We start from the raw sequence: 22579 nt of genomic DNA, 5'->3' as shown, positions 1-22579 counted from the left end.
TTTGTTACAGAGCAGCCCAAGACTCCATCATTGAATAGTGCAAAGAAACCACCAAAAAAACCTTCTGAAGGATTTGGATTTGCTTTAAGGTTAAAGGGCAGATCTGCCCTTATGTACAATCACTATGTAGGAGGGTTCCTGGCATTATTGTCTATTAACAAATTGACTCTGTGTGTATATTTTGTTTCTTGAAGGCTGTTTGGTTTCCTTAACACTAATAAAAACTGATTAAATGGGTAAAGTTCCTGTGCTCTTATTTTCAGCTGTTTTCTCTCCAAAGATGTAGGACATGCAAACATTGATAGAAGGGCACTGGAACTTCATTATGTCAAATCCAAACCTCTCATCGCTCTGGAGGTACTAATGCAAGATGCTAATGTTCAAACTCTGAAATTTAGAATGACAGGAAAACAAAACCAATCTTTAGACAAGTTTCTCTTATGCTATACAGACCAGTATTGATACAGATACAATGCTGAGCTGCTCAATGTTACAAAAATACTTTTACAATTAAAAATAATAAAAAAAATCAATTTCTGTATTTTTCAGTGCATTAGCACAGCAGCTGCTGCGTAAAAGGATTCATGTTTTTCTATAACTCCTGTTAAGCCCAAATTCACTGGGATTATTTGGGATAAACTCCATGTCTGCACCTTGTGCGCTCAAATCCAGTAGCCTTAACTCCAACTTAGACACCTCATTCACTGTATGAGCACATATGAAACCTGAAATACTCCCACACCCTCCGCCAGCAAAGAGCTGCACGAGGACAGCCTGAGGTAGTGCTGAAGTTAACCCATCTTTGAGCAAGCTGATCCCCAGAGGTCCTTCCTAAGCAGAATTCCTGAGCATAGTTTCCACTACCAAATTCTCAGAACCTCTAGGATGAACTGCTTTCCAAGGGGTTACTCCAGCCACCTGGAGCCCACATCTCCAACATAAATGAAGTTAAGGGTGATGGCTCCAAGCCTGGTTAACATCTTCTGACTTCTCCCTCACAGCTAAAGCCTCCTGTGCCTCAGATGCAAGCAGGGTGGATCCCTTGCAGCTAATTAAAACTCAAGCCCCTCATGCCTATGTTGACCCTACAGAGTTCCCTGCCTATTGAGCCCCAGGCAAGCGCGGACAGCTCTGACCGTCACCTCACCTCAAGTCTGCTAGCAGCTCCTATTCATCGCCTTGACCAGGGAGATGCCACATCACAAAAAGCACACTGAGGGGGGCACAGCACTGCAAACACCAAGTTAATTAGGAGCAAGCGCGGCTTTCCCACTACCCATTCAACAGGCAAGCTAGCTTTATTATTTTTCAATTCCATAAATGGGTAAGCTGGGTCTTCTATACATTCCATTAATAGGAAATTCTTTACATTATTAGCATAATAAATAACATTTACTCAGCTGTGCAAGTTGGAGTGCAAAATGAACCGCACTGCTACCAAAGTAGACTGCTCAAAGCACATATTTAAAGTTAAAAGCAAGATGCCAGGACTGAATGGCACGAGGCACTTGCAGTGTAAAACACTTGTGGTTTATCTCACTTCTTTACCACTCAAGGCTGTGAGCTAGGAGACAGGATATTATCCCCTATCCTATAGCTTTTTCATAAAGTGGGATTGCTGTAGAAAAATATAGTTCTTCAATCAGTCATTAAGCAAATTAATTTAGAAAAGTTATTTTGCACCTGGTTTGAGTGCTCAAACATCCATGGCCACTAATGCTGAATAATGCAATGTGGCAGAACAAGAACCAGGAAAATTTTTGAAGAGAGCTAGATAGAACCAACACCTTTAAAAGGGTTTACCTGTTCTCCCTTAGACACTATCAGAGTTTGAGTAACTGCAGCTGCACACAACAGAAGTGACAAAAGCCCTGAAGACTTAGGGGCATGGCATCGTTTTCAAACTGGATCCATCTCAAGAAGCCTCCCAATGCACAGTTCAGCGACCACATGAAATCACACTGGCATTTCACACACACCAACCCACATAGATGTGCAGTGCTCAGTGTGCTGAAAGAAAATGGCGAGACTTCTGAAACCATAATGCAAAAGGAAGTGTCAGAGACCTGTGGTTAGATTCAGTGGCTTGGTACCTTAAAAATGGAATGTGTTTAAGCTAGACCATAATATATACAATTATACCCAGGAATGGAGAACAAAGGGCCCACAATTCAAAAGTGCACTTAGCATACAGTCATCTCTTTCACATAGCAAGGAAGGCAGTAGTTTTATATTCAAGATGCGAGAAAGTTTGACCCGGATGGTACAAGAACACCTCCTGCCACACAGTCAGTAGTCCCAGCTGACATCATCTTTCTGTAGGGAAGTTTGTATGGTCTGCATGTCTCTCAGCAACTGAAGATTTTTCCGACTTTTCTCTCCAGGTCTCACTTTGATGGGACCAACATTCTTTCCTTTTGTTGTTACTGTAGTTGTTACTTTAACTTCACTAACAGGGAACCTGCTGTCTTTTATTTGTTTAGCAGAAGTCTTTCTGGACTTGCATTCTCTCTTAAGTCTCTCTAGCTGAAAGAGAAATCCAAAGAAAAACATTAAACAGTAACCATGTTTCCATTTACAGGGAGCAACTCTTCCAGACAGCTGAAATACCCCACCACTCATCTCACCCAGGTAAGAAAATAGATGTTCCCAAGTCACCCTGAATAAAGATCGCTCGCCTTACACAGCATTGCTGTTTTCAGCTCACAGCCTGCACTGGTAGTTTATCTATTTAAAACACTGATTAAGGGGGAACATCTTCAATTATGATCATGATGGAGAAGTTACAAATGACAAAAAGATGATTTCGTCACTTACTATCCAGTGCTTAAAAACAAACCAGAAATCAATTTTTTCTACACACAAAATAGCCAGTCACTGTCAGAACTGGAGCTTTAAAAAGAACAGCAAGTCACTGCTGAGGCAAAGAGCTGTTTTCAACTGAAACTGATATTTCAGGTGTTATAAAATGAAAAAATAAACAGAAAAGGTCATTCACTCCAAGCAGAGAACTGTTAAAAGATTCAGCTCAAAGTCCCTGGGAATCCCAGTAACGCAGTTATGGTTACTTTAAGCTCAGTGTGAAGAACAGCATTTCACAAGGGCTTTCTCCACTCCACATGCAGCTGGTTGTCGCTAGGGATGTCACACAAAGCAGTTACTTTTGTTTGACTAATGGCAGGAGTGAGCATGACTGATCAAAACGCAGGTTGTCTCCTGCATCAGGACCAGAAATGTCTCTCAGACAGACTGCTGGGGCCCAGGATTGAGACTCACACCTACACCTTTCACCCCATCTGCTGCTTCTCATCTTGCAAACTGCCCAGCCAGCTTATGCTGTGTTTACAGAATTCAGCATCTGTGGAATTTGCTATTGCACAGTGGGTGATCTTTTCCCTGTTTTGGGGATGAGAATGTAAAAGGCAACACAAGAACAAACGTGAAAGGACAGGATGAAGAGTGGGGACAAGGGTGACACAGTAAGATAGAAAGGATTCTCCTGCAGAAATACTGGGATGGAAAAATGGAATCACACAGACTGACTTTGGGACATCACAGCCAAAGGCAGATGTTACTGCTCTACAGTAGTTATTTATGCTTTATTCAGTTTCTGCTACATTAGGATATAACACAAGAGACCCCACAGGACAGCAATTGCACAGAAACATGAACACAGTCAAAAGTAACTCACCTGCAACCGATGCTTCCGGACTTTGCTGATCTGGTCTGCTTTTGCTTCCATCTTTTCCACCAGTGCCTCAAGCTCCCTCTCCAGATCTTGCCTCACTGCAACAGTTGGGGCTTCCTGCACAAGCTTTGACAGCTGCTGGTGATCACTAGCATGGAATTCAGACAGAACATAGCTTGCATCAGACTCCCTTGGCTTCTAATGCTTGTATACCCAGTTCAGAAATAACACTTCTAGGAAACCATAGCCTCAGCAGCCAGAGATGTTCAACATGCCACAACAAACCAGTAAGAGGAGGTTTGCTGGTCAGCAGCAGTATTACAGTAGCACATCCTAGTGGCAGAGTGCTACAACATCAACTCTCAATAATACAAGTAGCCTCACATATTCAAAACAATCAAATGACCCCTTGATGGCATCTCATCACGCATTCAGTTACTGTTTTGTGTATCTGCTTCCACTACAGTTGTGCAGTAGGATTACAATTTGTGGTCTGTTAACCAGGATAAGCCAAGTGACAGGTAGAGTATTTGTCCGTTGCATCAGGGGCTGTTAACCACAGTTCTCCCCAAAACTTCACAAATTTGATCTTTATATGCAACAGTATCAAGTGTGCTGTCCAGATTGCTTATAGAAATTTATTTTTAACTGCAAAAATAAATTACAGCCTCCACAGACAGTTGAATAGGCAGATTACATGCCCAAAATCTCCCAAAACTAAATTCCTTCTCAGGAAAAACCTTCCAACTTCAAAGCAAGACCCAAAAATATAAAAGCATCTGCATTCATAATCTGCAATGGAGAATGTGCCAAACTCACAAACTCATCTGCCCAAATTCATCTTGTAAAGTCAGCAGCACTTCTGAGAGCTCTTCCTGGGATGAAGAGGATTCCTTTGGCAGAGATGACTTTTTGCTTTTGCTTGCAGGATGACCAGTACCAGCAGGCTTTGCTAGTGGAGTATCATTTACCACACGACTGTTACACAAAGCTTTTGTGTGTTGTTTCATCAGGTGTAGCACATGTTGCACGTTGGCACCAACTGAATGACTGGGACTGGTGGACTGGAAAAGTAAGAGAGACTTCTTTTAAATAGCACTGTCAACAACCTAGTCAAGAATAATGGGGAACATTTAAAAACAGTAACATTTTTGACTCACTGCCAAGAATGTACTTTTTGTTTGAACGAACATGTACTAACAAGAAGAACATGACTAGCAGCATAGAGAAGACCCATTTTTGGAAGCGCGACTTCTGCAAGTTATCAATACCCAACTAGCCTTTTGAAGACAAACAGGAAGAAAAGAGCCAAAGAAAATTAAGCGATCTGACCACTGGGTGTCAGGAGTGCACTAAGCAAAAGCCACTTCAGGAGATGCAGTAATGGAGCATTAAGCCTTGGAATTAAGCTGCTCACCTTCCCAGCTACAAAGGGCACATCACTCAGACACAGTCTGTAATGGGGCTGCGTAGTGAGATGGCTTGTACGAGAGCGCTTCTGGAGGGAAAGAAGAGAGACATTTATCAAAAATTACACTACAGCAAACCTATCTTCCCTTTGCAATAAAATAAAAAATTTTGCAATAAAATAAAAGAGGCAACTATTTTGCAATAAAATAGAAGTGGCAACTAACCTTCCTGATTGCATGCACATGCCCTTATTTAACCCCTCAGTACTCACCCTCCCCACCCTCCCACATTACCTTCTCTGGCTGTTTAGTTTTCTTCCTGGGTTTTCTTGCTTTTTGAGAAAGCAATGGCGACGCTGCTTGAATCAGTAGTCTGTTGGTTTCCAGGCCTGTCTGAAGCTTTAATCGAGAGAATAAGGGGTGTTAGTGGAATTATACCCATAGATTAACAGAGAGTAAGCCAAGAATTGCAAAACCATGATTTCTAAAACATAGGCTCTGTGAAAGCAAGGGATGCCAAGCTTTAGGATGCTTCTTCAGTCCAACGTCAATTTAAACATTAAATAAGAACACTTCCTCTGGAAGCACTACTCATCGCTAATCCTAGTAGGCTAGAGAATTAGTTTTAGTGCATTACTACAATGCAGGCAAGTGCCAAAATATCAGCTGTGCTTTACAGTGGATGAAATGTTAGGGAAGTCAAGCCACCAACCCTGCTCAACTGATCCTGTGGCATACAGCTAGCAAACAGCTATTCCTTCTGTTCAATTGAATCCAACAGTAACAACCAAAAAAAACCACAACCCAGACAGCCTACTGGAAGAGTTAAGGTTTAGATTCTCACAGTCAGTGAGCTCTATACACTTTGCTGTTCCTTCCAAGAGGAAGCTATGGCGTGGCTTTAGAAATCATCTCCAAACCAATCTCAACGAGAACCATTCACAGAACTATTCATGATCGATTTCAGATATCCTTCCCCCTCCAAAGTCATGGCAAAAGTTAATGCTACAGCCTATCAAGTGACCTACAGACTTCTTCAGCATACAATGAAGAACAACACTTCAAGGTCAGTAGAAGACCTTATGAGATTATAGTAAGTAGCATACAGTCTCTTTTTTGCCTTCTCTACACTATTTCTAGTTAGAATTAAACAAGGAAGTTGTTGACCTTTATTTATTTAAAGCAGAAATTCTCATATATACTCAGCTTAGGATGCAAGAGTGTGAATTTCTACTCCTCTTTTCTAACTAGCTTTTTTTACTCAACAAATCCAGCTCCAGTGCTGTTATAAAAAAGGTTTCCAAAAAGCTCGGAGAACTTCAGAACATCTGGCATCTCAGACAGGAGAAAGAATAAAATAAGAGAAAGACTAAACCAACGTTTTCATCACTCTGTATACAGGGGGCACTTTCAGCAAGTTTAGTTGTAAAACTGATGGAAAGGAAGAGTTAATTACACTGCATACCATACAAAAGAAATTTCCTGTTGGTTACCTCAGCTGCTTTTTCCTGAACCAGCTTCCTCGCATGTTCTTCCTCCTGAAGCTTCTCTTCCAGCTCTTTCATTTTTTTCTGGTCAAAGTTGAATAAAAATAATAGCATTACTAATGAAACAATACTTTTTTTCCCCCCCCGAAGCCTCCGACACTAAGAGCTCTAGAAGTATTTTTGCTAATATCTGTAACAGTTTCAGAAGAAAGGACTTCTTGAACATCTAATAAAGAAAAGGGGGGAAAGTTTATATGATGCCCCTGAAATGTCTTTAAGCAAAACAAGCGATTTCATCTTTTTATGGTTAAAAAGATATAAGAAATATTTTGAAAGCCCTTTTCAAAGAGGGTTAAGGAGAAAGACACATTTCTTTGTAAACCCTCCAACAAGATAAAAACCTTGTTTAAACAGGATACACTTAAACTCCCAATGTGAAAGTTACCAAATAACTTTCCAATCCTTTACAGGAGAGTGAAAAAACCAATCCAGGGCTCCAGGACACAACTTCCCTTTCCCCTAAAGGCTGATTATTCACAGAGCCACTACTCTAACTCAAAGCAGACAAGCGTGCCATGCAAAATAACAGCTATATTTGTACCCTTCTGTTTGTTTAGAGTAAGTATTTCAATTCTGCTTTACTTAAGCATTAACCACAAGATTAATGTAACCAGCTGTTATATAGAAGTGTTAAAAGGAAAAATACTGGATGAACACTGAGAACAAAGGCATTATATGGAGGAATCAGCTTTTCCTATTGGATAAAAGAACCTATTAGACTTCCCACACCACCTACCACCACCTTTCAAATGAGATATATTCCAGGTAGCTTAAAAAGATCATCTGCCATTTATAGCATATGGAATGATTCATGATTTCCATGTGGTCAGTCTCACAAAGATCCTTATTTAACCTGTTAAATATGATGGACTTCTTATTATAAAAATTTCAAATCAAACATTGGAACTGAAGACTGATATGAAGCTGGGTCAATGCTTTTATACTGAAATGAATGAATATTCCATCTCAGCTGCAGTGCGCACCTCAAGATGCACAGCAAAAGTGTGTCTTACTGCGTTATCAGTGATAGACCTGGTTAAAAATTCTCTCCAACTTTTACTCCCAAAATAATTTTTCTTGCTTGTAGAAAAAACTACTGGATTACTGGTCGCTCACTAAGTGGGAGAGACCACATGGCCAGATAACAGGGTACATGTGCTCCCCAGCCACATTGTTCATCACATAAGGTAGCATGGCACAGAAAGCATGCTGCAAGTAAGCACTGGGCTACCTAAAACACCCTGCTCAGTCAGCAGGAGCTGCTGCAAAAAATGTTAGTGAAAAAATAGAAATAAAATATTTCAATGTCTGGTTTTGCCTGTTTTCTAGCAGAAATTAAGTTTCATGCAAACACCTCACTCATAGAATAACAGAATAGTTTAGGTTGGAAGGGAACTCTAAAGGTCATCTAGTTCAACCACCCTGCAGTGAGCAGGGACATCTTCAACTCAATCAGGTTGCTCGGAGCCCCATCCAACGTGACCTTGAATGTTTTCAGGGATGGGGCAACTGCCCCATCTCTGGGCAACCTACACCAGTGTCTCAACACTCTCACTGCAAGAGTTCTTCCTTATATCTAGTCTGCATCTACTTTTAGTTTAAAACCACTACCCCTTGACCTGTTGCAACAGATGCTGCTAAAGAGTCTGTTTCTGTCTTTCTTATAAGCCTTTTAAGTGCTAGAAAGCCGCTTCTCCACAGAACCTTTTCCTCTCCAGGCTGAACCACACCAATTCTCTCAGCCTTTGTCCATAGGAGAGGTGTTTCACCCCACCGATCATTTTTGTTGCCTTCCTCTGGGCCCCCCTTCAACAAGTTCAGGTCCTTCCTGTGCTGAGGGCTCCAGAGCTGGAGCAGGGACTCAGAGGGGAGTGAAGGGACAAAATCGCCTCCTTCAGCCTGCTGGCCATGCTGCTTTGATGCAGCCCAGGGGGTTGCCCCAACCCAGTTGCAGGACCTTTGCTTGGCCTTGTTAAACCTCATAAGGTCCACATGGACCCAGTTCTCAAGCTTAATCAGGTCCCTCTGGATGGCATCCCTTCCCTCAAACAACTTTAACAGAATAAGACAAAGTTATGAGACCTCGAAAATACAGAACATCTAAAATTCCTAAAAACTTGCCAGTGGGATAAACATCCAAACTAGTTCCACCAGAGAGGAAGTGTCTCCAGTGTGAAGACAGCTTTTGTTTCTGTGCTTTACTACCTTGTAAATTAGTACATGCTTGACAGCTGAGCAGCCAGCATCACCCAGATGAAACAGGGCATATGTTGCTTCTTACCATCTGGCAATTAGAGGATTGAGGAAAAACTAGAGGTGCAGGTAGCTTACAGCCACAACCAAAACCAAGGATTCATTAATTCTGTTATTCACAGATCCACAGGGATTTATTATGTCTCATTATCATCATGAAGAAAAGATCAATTACTACCAACTACGGTTCTTTAAAACATGTCATCTATATGTGCATTCAAATTCCAGCTATCTGTTCACATGCAACACCAGAGCCCAAACCACGCTCTGAGGGAATAATACCCATCCCCTCACTCCATCCTCAGACATAAACATCTTCAGACTCATTGTCACTGATCCAGAAACTACACCAGTTGCAATCAAAATACACCAGAAAATGCTTTTGAGGCAGGTAGTTCAGTTAGGAGTCCTTCAGGTAAGAATCAGCATTCCCTTTTCACAGGCAATATTAACACTGGCAAATTGCTCAAAGTCAATACTGGTAGTGTCAGGTAGCAGCTCTGCAGACATTAAATGCTCTGAGCAAGACCCCACAGACAACTTGTGCCCTGGCAGAGTGTCTGGAATCAGAGGCAGTTAAATCATCATTGCCTGCTAATGAATAGTTTTCTCACCACTCTCCACTCATTTCAGCACATCATGTACAGAAATAGTCTCTTATCTATTTTCGCTTCAAATTAAACTTGCAAATGTTCCTGTGATCTTGACATAACTAAATCAGAGATCAAAGAGGCAACATACGCAATTGTTTTGAGCAAAGTGTGCAGTCACTCAGGATCCTAAGGCAGCACTTTACAAGTGGATACTCACATAGAAGCACAGCACAGAGGCAGATAGACCTGTTGATCAGAAAACAAGTCATGACAGCAAAATGATCACTAGGAAGATGACCTTTAGTCACAGCTAAATCCAGATTTTTCTCAGTTCCTCAAATTGATCAAAAATTGTGTGAATTTATTGTGTGAATTTAACAGCACATGAAGGACATGGAGCTGTTGGAGCAGGCCCAGAGGAGGCCGTGAAGATGATCAGAGAGCTAGAGCACCTCCCATGAGGACAGGCTGAGAGATTTGGTGTTGCTCAGCCTGGAAAAGAGGAGGCTCTGAGGGGACATAGCAGCCCTCCAGTACTGAACAAGGGCCTTCAAGAAAAATGGAGACTTTTTAGCAGGGTCTGTTGTGACAGGACAAGGAATAATGGTTTTAAACTAAGGGAGAGTAGATTTAGACAGGTTATAAGGAAGGAACTTTTTACAATGAGGGTGGTGAAACACTGGAACAGGCTGCCCTGGGAGGCAGTGGAGGCCTCATCTCTGGAAACATTCATTCAAGGGCAGGGTGGATGGGGCTCTGACTAACCTGATTGGGTTAAAGATGTCCCTGCTCCTGCAAGGCAGTGGGATTAGGTGACCTGTAAAGGTCCCTTCCAACCCAAAGCACTATGATTCTATCCTACAATTCTAACACCCACTTCCACTACAATAGGTTTAATTATGACAGCTAGTAATTCCTAAAGATAAAGAATTAAAACTAGTTTGATCAAGGAGTGAGGGGAGAATTGCAATGCTGAAATTATGATCATTAGTCAGACAAAAAGACAAACAACCCAGCCTCACCGAACTCCAGCTGCTACCACCCAAAAATGTGGTAAAAGCCCTGGAGAAAACTCATTCAGCTACAGGAGTTTTATTTCAACTCTAGTCATAGAGGAACCTCCTGCTACTTTCAGTAAACAAGGCTCAGGAGACCATCATCTCCCTTTGAAAGCATTTGGCCCACATCAACAATGCAGGCATTTTAACACCACAGATGCAGCTTACCAAAAATGGGATGTGGAGATCTTAAACAGCTTGTTACAGCTGCCATGGGTTAGGGACTCCCAAGAACAGCTGCAGCATCTAACCATCCTGAAGCAGACCAACTAGCTATGGATTTAGCATCAAACTTGTGTATTCCTGGAAAAATATCATCTGCTTAAGCACTGGCAAGGGCTCGCATGCAGGGTGGCAAGCCTACAATTTTGATAGGAGTCCAGAGCTTTCCTCCATATCACAGTCCTAGCTGCTCCTTATGCATGGAGGAAATTTGCAGGTGGAAGCCTCTCCCTCACTAAGCCCCCTGGAGTTCCGAGGCTTGGGAGTCTGGTGGTTTCTCTACAGCAACAGAAAGAAGTAGGATGTGGACTGGATTTCAGAAGACACCACCACAGATGGTACACAAATAACATGACCAAACACAGTTAGACTGAACTTCTAAAAGCTACCAAATCAAAAGGAATCCTGAAGAGGCAGATTGGTTTGAGCCCACTGACAGCAAGCCAGCACGAGAGGCCTTGCGATGTGAGGCCTTGGAATTCTGCACACAAGAAAAACCTTATAACTTGTGTTTCTTAAGGAGGGGAGCAAGTAGCTAAAAGAAAAAAAACAAACATCAAACCCACAAAAGTAATATCTAGTTCATAACAGAATATAAATGCTAGAATTCAGTAGCACACAATGTAACTCAGAAGTTGGGAGCTTAGAGCACCCTCAATCCTAGATGCCTATGCACCAACTAACCACAGAAGAGGAACAACAACAGGTACCGTTAAGGCTAAACAAAGTACAGTAACCAAAAGCCTACAAGCCATGTAGGCTTTCAGCAAGAACTGCAAGTTTTTACAACATTTCAGCTTTAAAAACATGTTTAGTTGCTGTCTTTCTCTACAGCAAAGTTTTGCTCAGCTCTGTTATTGATATATAGCTCTAAAGTACTGTTACAATAAACAAATTAATCTGATACAGTATCCAGTAGAAATGACAGACCTCTGCTAAGGACTGCATTGTAGTAAGTCTGCTGTACTCTTTTTCCAGCACATCCAGCTTTTCCAATTTAGACTGGACATGTGATGGATCAAGAAGCCGATCTTTCTCCAACGAACCCTAGAAGGGAAAAGTGAAAAGCAAAACAATTATAAGCAGAATAAAACAAGACCATCTCTAGTAAGCCTTCTGTCTGCAGCATGAAGGAGGCCCAAAACACAGTCCAAAGGAACTACTACTTCCTCTGTGCAGTTTCAGATGGTGCTACCACCAGGGAACAACTGCGCCACTGGTCCAACAATGGTGGGAACCACCTCGCACTCAACCAGATTCAGACAAAAAACTTCTGCAGTCTCTCCTCCCTCCAAAACCAACATGGTAAAAAAACCCCAACTCATTAGAGATTGCCTTTTTTTTGTCCCACAAAATATTTAATAGATTGAAATAGGACAAGCCAGAGATCAATGAACAGAGAACTCTAGGTGATCCACACTCCTATAAAATAAAATTTAAGCTTGTTTTAGATAAAGGACAAATCTCAGTCACTGATGGTGGGAAACAGAAATTTACTATTATTTCTTCAGAATCAGTATTTCAGCCCAGTTTAGCAGAAGCAAAAAAGTAAGAAAATCCCCAAAGATCTGAAGAGCGTAAACACAAAAGGGAGGGTGTGTTTGGTTTTTTTTTTAACCCCCCAGTGGCACTTGGATACAACACTTAGGGATAACGATGAGCTACTATTGTAAGCCAGTCATGCAGATGCAAACAGTTCTTACTGATACCAGAGCCTGATACTGCCTTAGAAATAAGTGCACAAAGACAGAAAATTGCAGGGTCCTGATAAGACTGGGAAATTTAAGTAGGGAAATGACCCAAACAAGTATATAAAGGCCAGCTGAAACAGACAATCACACTTGAAGATATCGAAATAACAGTAACTGAAAAGTCGTAGAGTTCATCATTTTTATAGTTTAACCCCAAGATACTTGAGCACACCTGTTTCTCCAAGAGATGAGACTTCTCATTTTCTGCGTGCTGGATCATTCTTCTCATGTAGTCCAGCTGTTTCTCTAAAAGGTTGCACCGAGACTCGGCAGCTGCCAGCAGAGAAGCCAGTTCTGAAGACAACAGAAGGCAGAAAAGTAACATCATGTACTGCTTGTTTCAGGGGTCGAGGGGGCCTAGTCTTGGGATAGCTCCAAAACAAACAAGAAAAGGACCATCTAAGGAAACCCACAGACAAGCCTAATGAACTTATGCATGCATGCAAATCCCTAAAACACAGGATGCTTTTAAGACTATTTCTGTGTAACTCCATGTGTTGCTGCAAAGCAAAAGATGCTGAACAAAGTAAATTAGAAGTTTTACACATTGATAAAAATCAAGTTTTATCCATATCAGCATTCTATAGTATCTACGTAAAGTTTACAAATAACCTTGGTTTTTCTTTGATGCTTCAGTATTGTCATGCTCTTTGTGCTGCATTTGCTCGCTTAGTACTTTTTTATAGTCTGCTGTTTCCCTGCTGAGGTGTTTTACATTCTCTTCCGCCTGAAGCCGTTCCAACTCCAGTCGATGAATTTTTTCCTGGAGATTCCTCAGAGCAGAAAGTATTGCTGGAATTGAACAAGTATTATTAGATACTGTTAAATCACCAATTCAAAATAACACTGCACTTGAAATGTTATTATAAAAGCTTGTTATGTAAGAAAGTCAGAGTATTGCTTACCAGTCTCTAACAGACCTTCCAGGAACTAAGACCTGCTTCCATTTAAACCATAAGTGATTCTAAAATAAGGTTCAAACAAATGGATGGCCTTGGTGCACACCATCTGAACCATTTGGGAAAGACATCTGTTTCCCAGAACATGGGCACATAAATATTCTGTAGTTTAAGTGCAAGCAGTGCATCTTCTGACTCTTTATCAAAAGGAAATGAAAGGTCACAACTAGATAGTGAGAACAGTGGCAATCCTCTTATGTTATTCCTCTACAAGTTCACGCTCACACAGCACATACAAACACATGGTTCCTATGAATGGTCACAGAGCAGAATAAAGGTTATCTATCAGAAGGGCTATAATTTCCATAAGTGGCAGCTCAGTTTTGATTCGTCTCTTTTTGCACTTGTGTTCCCCAACTCCCCAAGACACATCTCCTTTGTGCTGAACAACTTTCCCTTGTTCTGTTCCATTCCTTGCTCTAACAATCACTCAACAAAACCTTTATACAGCCATCACCACAAAAGATAAAAGCAGCTGTAATAGAACTCACTCCACCTTGAAATTAGACCATCTGCTGGTAATCTGATGTATTATGTATCTTAGCTGTATTGCTTAATTCTGCAACTGGCACCAAAATAAGCCCTTTCCCCTGTACAGTCTTGTTAAAGTAAAACACAAACACCTGTACAAACAGATCATATAGCAGACTAATCTGCAATGTCATGTTAACCCAGTCCTTTATGCTTAAACCCGCTCTAGGGAAAGAATGCACCCCCTTTATTACTGAATGCATGAACACAGAAAAATTAGGACTGCATATTTGTTTAAGCACCACATTACAAAAAAAAAAAAAAATTGTCCAAGGGAATTTTCCAGAGTAAAACTCAACAAATACTCAAATGCAGAAAAGCACATTACAGTATCACATCAAAAACCTGCCTGCTTTAAGGTAATTGTAAAGTGGGTGACAGCAGTCACAGGGAGAAGTTATAGACAGCTTGGCCCCATTTGTAGGATCAGAGCCACTAACTGTAACCTTCTCTCTTTACTTAGGTTACTGTTAGCAGGATTTGGTGGACATAGGCATAGCTGAAACCGTAAACCGCTGCTACTGTTATCCTTAGACCTAAACTGAAATCTCCACTAAATATAATGAAGCAATTCAAGAAGCATTTATATAAAAGTGAAACCCAACACAGTGACAAGTATCATTTAGTAATCCCTATTAAAGTATTAAAATCAAATGTTTACGCTGATAAGATACACGCATACACAGAAATTCAAACCAAAATAACCAGAATTTACAATACTCAGTTTCAGGACTTTTCAGCATGATTTTTTTCTATTTTAATTAGGTGGTGGGAGAAGCATCAAGGACTCCCAAGAACAAGCAAGCCTACTCTCCCATCTGAAGTTATATACCAGAATAAGTATATTGGAATTACTCAAGAACATTCTTGCACTTTTAAAACCTATGCAAAAAGGGTAAGATATTGGATCATCCATTGGGTTTAATTTTCAGTATGAATTCATATTTAACAGAATCACAGAACCATTAGGTTGGAAAAGACCCACTGGATCACTGAGTCCAACCATTCCTATCAAACAGAATCTGAGCCTATCATGCTGATATTCTTACATAGTTTGGGTAATATCAGGATTCATCCTAAGTCTTTCTCACTTTTCTCCCTACTAGGAAAACATAAGTTTTTCATACCCTTAAGCCTCCAAGCAACTCTAGTCTTAGAGGAAATATTTTTGCAATGACTGTGAGCCAAACAGCCTGCATCAAAGGATGAGTCCTGTTCCAGCCTTCCAGCTCCCCTTCCTGCCTCTGTACTTTACCTCAGGACAGCATTGGAGTACATCTCATTTGCACAACAAGCCAATTCAGTAACAACAAAATTAAGAACATTTTTGTTCATGTCAGGTCAGGTAAGACAAATCTGTTTATTGGAAGATTAACACAAGGACCAGAGTGGGAAAAAGAGGAAGAAGGAATAGCTGAGAAACAATGAAGAATAAACAGGAGTAAAATCTCCTCCCTTTTGGTGCTGCAATCTGTTTGGCCCTATGTTGTGCAATACTCTCTGTATGCTCTAAGTCTTCATTGAAAGACTAAATATTCTTGTCACATCCTTCATCCATGACAAGCCTTCCCCTTCCAACAGGGCCAAATCTCCTCCTTCGCTCCAAACTATCTGGGGGACTTAAGCCTCCTTATTCCAAACTCAGCTATGAACTTAGAAGAGAAAAATCTGAGTTAGATGAAGACTGGAGAAGGGGCAAAAAAACCATGTCAGGATCATTTCACAATGTATTCAGCCAACTTTACAGCTCTCTGCTAGTTAAGAGAAGCACCTGCCTTCAGCTGTACGATGACCTTTCTCACCAGGTATCCTTCAGAAAGCAAAGCGCAAACAACCTACAAAACAAGGGACCCGCACATCAATGGGAGGTGATAGAAGAATAAAAACACTGCAGCCTCTGTAGATGTGGACATACAGTATTTTACCACACGATTTGGAAACAGCTAAGAAAACAACTCTGCTGAACTATTACCTCTGCTGTTGTTTTCAGGATATGGAATTACTGGTTTCCATGGGGAGCGCAGCAAATCTGAATTAATAAAGGGCTTGTGCTTTGGATATTCTATAAATGAAGTTGCAGACAGTCCATCTGTGGCTGATGTAGAGTTAAGAGTTTTGTGCAGACCATCCTGAAAACAAAACAAAGTTGTTATTCAGCACACTTGTTTCTCTATCACAACAACAAAACCAAAGTAGAGTCACATTAGACGGTGTGGACAAATTTTGCTGCAGGAGACCAATACCTCAAAAGTTGTATTCCCTTCCTTACAGACTTAGGCTGTCATTTTAACATCCAGCTTCCCTCCACCAAAAACAGCATCAGAAAGAAAATGTCTTTTCCATACTAGTTTGATATCTGCTATCATTTTCTACTTACTTCTATTGTCTTTTGCTTATCATGAGAAGGTAACAAACCAGTCAGCTGGAAAATAGCTGCCACCTTAACTACTGACTCTGCTTACTGCACATGAGATACTGGACTACAGTGGCCAAACCTGATAAAGCACACCTAGGACCACAGCTCTACAGCCACTCATCTAACATAACAGCTCACTGACTGCAGATAAAGGACATGCTCTCTTCTCATCTCACCCACACAGCTGCATAGAGTCCCAATACCACTTTTCCACTGGCTTCAATTCATCTTCCCTAACCTTCCATGAACAGACTGAACCTTAACAGCAGACACACCCCGATAACTTTACAGTACACCTGCTTAGTGGTATCAGCATAAGAAAAGCAGCAGCAGATCGTGGCCAGGAAGGTACCTCTGTCTCCAATACAACGTGCTGTTAGATAAACTTGAGACTAATTCCATACACAGCCACAGAGATCGTGGGTTTTCTAGCAGCCTACATCAACTCTCCAAACACTGGCTGCAGTATGGATGTTGCAGTGAGCAGAGGGGATCACCCAGCTGTGAACACACTGTGCATTCAGGACACCATTGAACACATGCTTTCTAACAAGTCCTTCTAAGCCCAAGGGCTACAACACTTGCATGTTTATGGTTCTGACTAAAAAACTGGCTACCTGACCTAAGCTTCCTGATCAGTGTATATTAATTAAATAAAACATGCATGCTTGTTTTTGATGTAATAGTCATTCCTCTCAACCGTACCCACCACTAGACATTTCAATAACAGAATTTAAAAGTAACCCAAGAAAGAAGTGGGTTGCAGGCAGATGCAGTGCTCCTACAGCTTTCCAGAGAGCATTTACTTCACCAATTTGACAACTGAGCAACAGTGCATCTTGGCAGCGCTTTTTGAAGCTTTTGCAAATACCAATTAGTAAGGACACAGTGTGACCTAAAACACAAAGCAAATTAGACAGCCCAAAGCATATTATGGGGAAAAATACAGGAAACAAAATTGAGAAAATGTTATTGAAACTAGCAGCTAATTTCCTTTTAAAAACAGTGATTCATCATGGACAAGAAAATTAGGACTCCAAGTATGCTGAATGTATAAGTGTTTCTAAGCAGTTTTATGAATGCTTTGCAATTGTGATTATAATATTTTCCTACATAACGTTAGCATTTTCCCTGGAATAACTGCATTTCCACGAGAACTTTTGCTGCCACAGAAAGCCAAGTACAACACTAATCCCTTATTAATACTATATTAACAAAACTATATTGAGTGGATTTTTGTATGCATGCACACAGATACTGTGTATCCTTAGCAGCCATTCTAACTTTATAGAAGGTCAAACAAAAGCCTGCTAGGTGCCAACATTGAGAAGTTAAACTTCATTCCTGCAAAAAACCCCTCAGCATTACAGCATTGAACTGCTGAGGACAGAATAATGAATAAGTCTAAATAATAAAGTAAAAAAGAACTGAGCAAAACATTGTACTTCAAGCATCAGGCAATAGAGTAACAACAGCAACATAAACTTCAGCAACCCAAATGACTATTGATTCAATCTACTATTTTCATCCACTATTGATTCAAACGAAAGGTATCCCACAAAACTGTCAAAAGAAAAGTCTGAAATCAAAGTAGAGCTACCCAGCATCACAATTTTCCCAGAAATTTCAGCTGTAAAATTTTGCCTGCGAATTAAAGATAACTACATAAACACGTCAAACAGAGTATTTTTGTATGGTTTTACTGGTGTAAGTAACATCTTTCTAGCCAACAGCAGACTAAGAGAAAGGAAGAGCTCCATACTCAAACACCTGAACACCAAGTTACAGAAAGCAAAACAAATAGGGGCTTTCAATTGCATGTCTTCCAAATTCCACCTGGATGGATGGTACAGGCACTGATTTGAATAGTAAAACAGTCAGTACAGATATCTGCTTGAAATAAACACTGAAAGATTGTGCTGAAATACAGGCCATCGTTCTTCGATTCAGTCTAAATAATCACTTACTATCATTTATATTTTCCTTTTACAAACCAGTCTTTCTTAAATGTATTCTGGTTCACAAACAATGACTTCTAAATATACCTGAGTGAAAAACTGAAAAAGCTTATGAAATAACATCCAGGAATTTCACATCACCAGTCTCAAATATTACATCAATTCTTAGCTTTTTTTTTTGTTTTCAAGTAACTGAAAAAACATTTGAGTCAGTTTCTGCTCTTGGAAATTCTCACAGGGAGCATCACATTAGTAAAAACTGAAAATACAAAAAAAATGGATATGAAAATTAGGGATCTCTATACATTCATTCTGAATCTCAGATAGACCACACTTGCTAACTAAATCTCTCTTTCTGGGTAGTGTCTGTAGACTTTCCTTCCTTAAGCCACAATAAAGCCTCAATCTTAAAGGAAGAAGCTTAACTGTCCCACAAGGAGCCAAGAGCACCAGCGTTACTGAACAGTAGTGAGTTGAGCACATTTAACCTTCACAGGTCTGAGGACATTACCTGCCAAAATTCCTTGCTGCTACCACGACATATCACCTGCCTCCTCAAGCAGGCAAAGGGGAACATTGGAAATACAGACGAACCATGGCTGAACACACACACCAGTGGCATACAGTGACCTCCTGAAGACTAAACACAATGGGGGAAAAAGAAACATGAAACCTCATGTCGAAAGTTCTTAAGTAAGAATCAGCAGCTTGGGGCAGAGGGACATTTTTGAAACGAAGCGCATAGTCCATAAAAAGGATGCACATTGTTACTACAGCACAAGAAAAATTACCCAGAAGACTATAAGTACTGGTAGTTTACTCAATGTTTCAATAAGGAAAAAAAAAAGATCTATGTTCTTCTCATTATCATACAGAATTTGGCTAGATCGATGGACAGTAAAAACGATGATTTATAAACCCACTGCAGACTCAAAGAGGCCGAAAAGTGCAGAAAGTCTCTAGGTCAATAACTGCAGCATAAAGGCACCAATTCAGCACCTTTGGTATGAGCCCTGGGAAAAGGGACTAAATTAGAGTGGATTCTCCTGCATGATCTTATACAGGTGCTCATAACATAAAAAAATAATTAATGCCTAGTAATGCTCAGAGTGACATACAACAGTCCTCACTCAGTTAAAAAAAAAGTAGAAACAGGAAAACTACGCAGGGACTGAGAAAAAAGAACCAGGTATTGAGTTCACTGAGCATAAAATAAGTGCCCAGTTACAGAAACTTTCGAAACACCCATTTTGGAGGGAGAATCTCAATTAGCAGCTTGTCCCCACCCCTCTGTACTGCACTGCTGGGAGAACAGGGAAGAAAAAGCAGCCCTTATCACCCAAAGCCACCCTAAGTGCTGTCTGTCCCTCCCTGAGGAGTCAGGAACACCCCAAATTTAAGTATCACCTCTGGTTAAAAGCAGATGTTAAAAATTTAACTTAGTCAAGTCAACACATCCAACAGGGGAACAAAAAAAAGGTTGGCACAAGAGTGTAGTTTTTGTTCAGCTTCTGCTGTAGCATGCCAGAAATATTAAAAGCAACTATTTTAAAAATTCATAGTGTGTAAAGTCTGCTTTTTCCCTTTTTTTCCAACACATTCAAAAAGCCTTCAGTGGACAACTTTTTTCCCAAAAGTTTTTGTTTTACTAACTTAATTAAACAAACCACCTACACTCAGCTAATTAACTCTATGCATGCTAGGAAAAAAAAAAATCAGTCAGGTAGGATAAAGGAGTCCTCAAACCACTGTGTCAGCCCTCTTGCTGGTGCAGGTGTAAATATGGGACCACAACGCACAGAAGACACAAGAGAACACAGAGTTGAGTGCTCACTAAGCAGCTACTGAGACCCCAAACCATGAAACCTTAAAGTGGCATAACTTGCACACTTCCCTGCTGCATCCTTTCCACCATCTCTGTTCCCCAAAAGAATGTGTAAAACAGCTAGTTACAAAAACCCAATCAAAACAAGGCTTGACTTCAGAGAGCACCAAACATGAAGCCAAAATGTCAAAGGAGAAACCCAACTAGAAATTTTTCTTCCAGGCAAAGTCCTGGCAGAGGCAGGCAGCCTACAACCACCCTGCTGTGCTGACACCAGCCAAGACTCTACGCCTTCACGTCACCTGTGACAGCAGAGACATGGGTCCTGTTCTTTGACTACACTCAGCACCTTAAGAGCAACAAGAGTGAGGAAATCCTGATCCCTTGCTTACAACCACCCACACTGGTTATGCTCACGTGGGTTACCCTCAGGTTAATCTGAGGTTGAAACCAACGTTACCATCTCACAGGTAGGAAAATCTATCCATCCCATTGTGTGGGATGTAGCTGTTTGCTGTGATATGGTAACCGACCCACCACTGCACAGTCAAGTGTTTAACAGAGCCCTTCCAGCTTTACAACAGGCATTTACAGAGCCAAGACCTCAAATGATATCTGAAAGTAAGTCTAATTACAACGTTTTATAACTATTTGCTTATAAATATGCTCTTGGGACTCCAGCAGAGCTACAACAAGTGGGCTGCTTTAAACAGGGGAGCCCCTTTCTCCTTTTCTGCTGCTTTTATTAAATATCATAGAAAGGCTTGGGTTGGCAGGGACCTTTACACAGCGCGAAGTTGAACACCTCTGCAGTGAGCAGGGACATCTTCAACTCCATCAGGTTGCTCACAGCCCCATCCAATCTAACCTTGAACGTTTCCAGGGATCGGGCAACTACCACCTCTCTGGGCAAACTGTGCCAGTGTTTCACCAACCTCAGCAAGAAAAGCTTCTTCCTAAAATCTAGTCTAAACTTCTCCTCTTCCACTTTAAAATCATCACCTCTTGTCCTATAAAAATAGGCCTATCTAAGAAGTTTTACCCTGATATCAAAAACATCAGCAAATAAACTCTCCAAGACTCAGCCCCTGCTAAAAAGTTTCCCCCCCCAATACCACGTTTGGAAGTTTCAGAAAGCAAGCACCGTTTATCAGGCCTGGACAACATGTGACCTCCATCAAAGACGTGGCCCAAGGCAAGAGCTGGTTACAGAATATATTTCCCACTTACATGCATGTGTATGCATTTTCCTAGAAGTCTTGCGCATACTCCATTATTTACCAAGGACTAATTTTGATGTTAATATGAACTTCACAGCAGTCAAATCTCTCGCTAATTTGGACCTGGCTCCAGCTCTTTGTCTGACCTTGGATTTGAGAGAGGGAGAGACTGCAAAGAGAGGCGATTACAGGAGACATCTGTTCATCTGTTCTGCTGATCATACTCCACATAAAATGGTACCATCTCCAAAGAATAAGCAGTGTCTGGAAAAACACATACTAGCATGCTTTCTTTCTCTAATATCAGACATTATACCTAACTTGCAAAAATTACAATTACTTGGACACTTACCTCTACTTTAGCTTAAATAAAAACCATTCTACTTCTGTAACACCAACTATTTCTTGTATCACCCCCATCTTTAAGCCCCCTTTAACTACCGAAAGGCCACAATAAGGTCTCCCTAGAGCCTTCTCCTTCCAGGCTTAGCAACCCCAGCTCTCTCAGCGTGTCCTCACAGAGGGAAGGCGTTTATAGAATCAGAGAATCACCAGGTTGGAGGAGACCTACAAGATCACCGAGTCTAACCATTCCTATCAAACACTAAGCCATGCCCCTTAGCACCTCGTCCACCCGTGCCTTAAACACCTCCAGGGAAGGTGAAGCAGCCACCACCCTGGGCAGCCTGTTCCAGTGCCCAATGACCCTTCCTGTGAAAAATTTTTGGATCACCTTCGCTGCATGCACACACACAAAAGGTTCACCCACGCAAAGGTATAATTTGGAGGCCAAGAGAATTTCCAGTGCCCCCTGTGCCACCATTTCGCCTCACCGCGGCGGCAAAGCTGAGCAAAGGCTCAAGGCCCCACTCAAACCCCCACAGAGGCGGTTCTCACCGTGCGCTCCGAAGCTCCCGCCGCCGCCATCTTGGCCGGCAGAACCCGCGCTGCCGCCTGCCCCTTTAAAGCGGCGGCGCCTTCCGCCTGGCTTGACTGACGTCCGAGCGGACCAATGGGAGGGAGGAACGCGGGACAAGCCCCGCCCCGGATGTCAAGCCGCGTTTGAGTGACGCCTGAGCTACCCAATAGAAACGCCGGGTGGGCGCCTGTGAGCCAATGGGAGAGCGCGGAGGTGTTAAGCCCCGCCCC

General features: G+C 41.4%; 1 protein-coding gene across 3 annotated transcripts; it reads right to left on the bottom strand.

Annotated features, from left to right (window-relative positions):
- Positions 1-279: 279 nt before the first annotated feature.
- CEP57 (centrosomal protein 57) lies at positions 280-22381 on the bottom strand. Of its 3 annotated transcripts, none has more exons than XM_069883405.1 (11): positions 18897-18989; positions 15984-16140; positions 13134-13313; positions 12694-12815; positions 11701-11817; positions 6591-6668; positions 5387-5496; positions 5106-5169; positions 4508-4752; positions 3692-3836; positions 280-2526 (listed from the first exon to the last, which is right to left on the bottom strand). In XM_069883405.1, exons 1-11 carry the CDS (start codon positions 18960-18962, stop codon positions 2290-2292), a joined length of 1521 nt encoding a protein of 506 aa, XP_069739506.1. In that variant the 5' UTR covers positions 18963-18989; the 3' UTR covers positions 280-2289. The 3 variants fall into 3 exon arrangements, with proteins under 3 accessions (XP_069739506.1, XP_069739505.1, XP_069739507.1); XM_069883404.1 differs by having other exon boundaries at positions 5106-5186; positions 5392-5496; XM_069883406.1 differs by lacking the exon at positions 18897-18989 and adding an exon at positions 22328-22381 and having other exon boundaries at positions 281-2526; positions 5106-5186; positions 5392-5496.
- Between the last annotated feature and the right edge of the window lie 198 nt (positions 22382-22579).

This window comes from Phaenicophaeus curvirostris, chromosome 1 (genome assembly GCF_032191515.1).
Source record: "Phaenicophaeus curvirostris isolate KB17595 chromosome 1, BPBGC_Pcur_1.0, whole genome shotgun sequence".
Classification (NCBI taxonomy): Eukaryota; Metazoa; Chordata; class Aves; order Cuculiformes; family Cuculidae; genus Phaenicophaeus; species Phaenicophaeus curvirostris.
The sequence above is the reverse complement of the archived record's forward strand: the minus strand, read 5'-3'. Positions and strand labels throughout refer to the sequence as shown.

Bases quoted from the DNA above. Each gene is read 5' to 3' on its own strand.
- CEP57 (XM_069883404.1), bottom strand. From the start codon at position 18,962: ATGTTCCCCTTTGCCTGCTTGAGGAGGCAGGTGATATGTCGTGGTAGC. The intron at 16,141-18,896 runs GTAATGTCCTCA...TTTTGTTTTCAG, and splicing joins GCAGCAAGGAATTTTGGCAG to GATGGTCTGCACAAAACTCT. The intron at 12,816-13,133 runs GTTATTTGTAAA...TGTTGTCTTCAG, and splicing joins AGCATCAAAGAAAAACCAAG to AACTGGCTTCTCTGCTGGCA.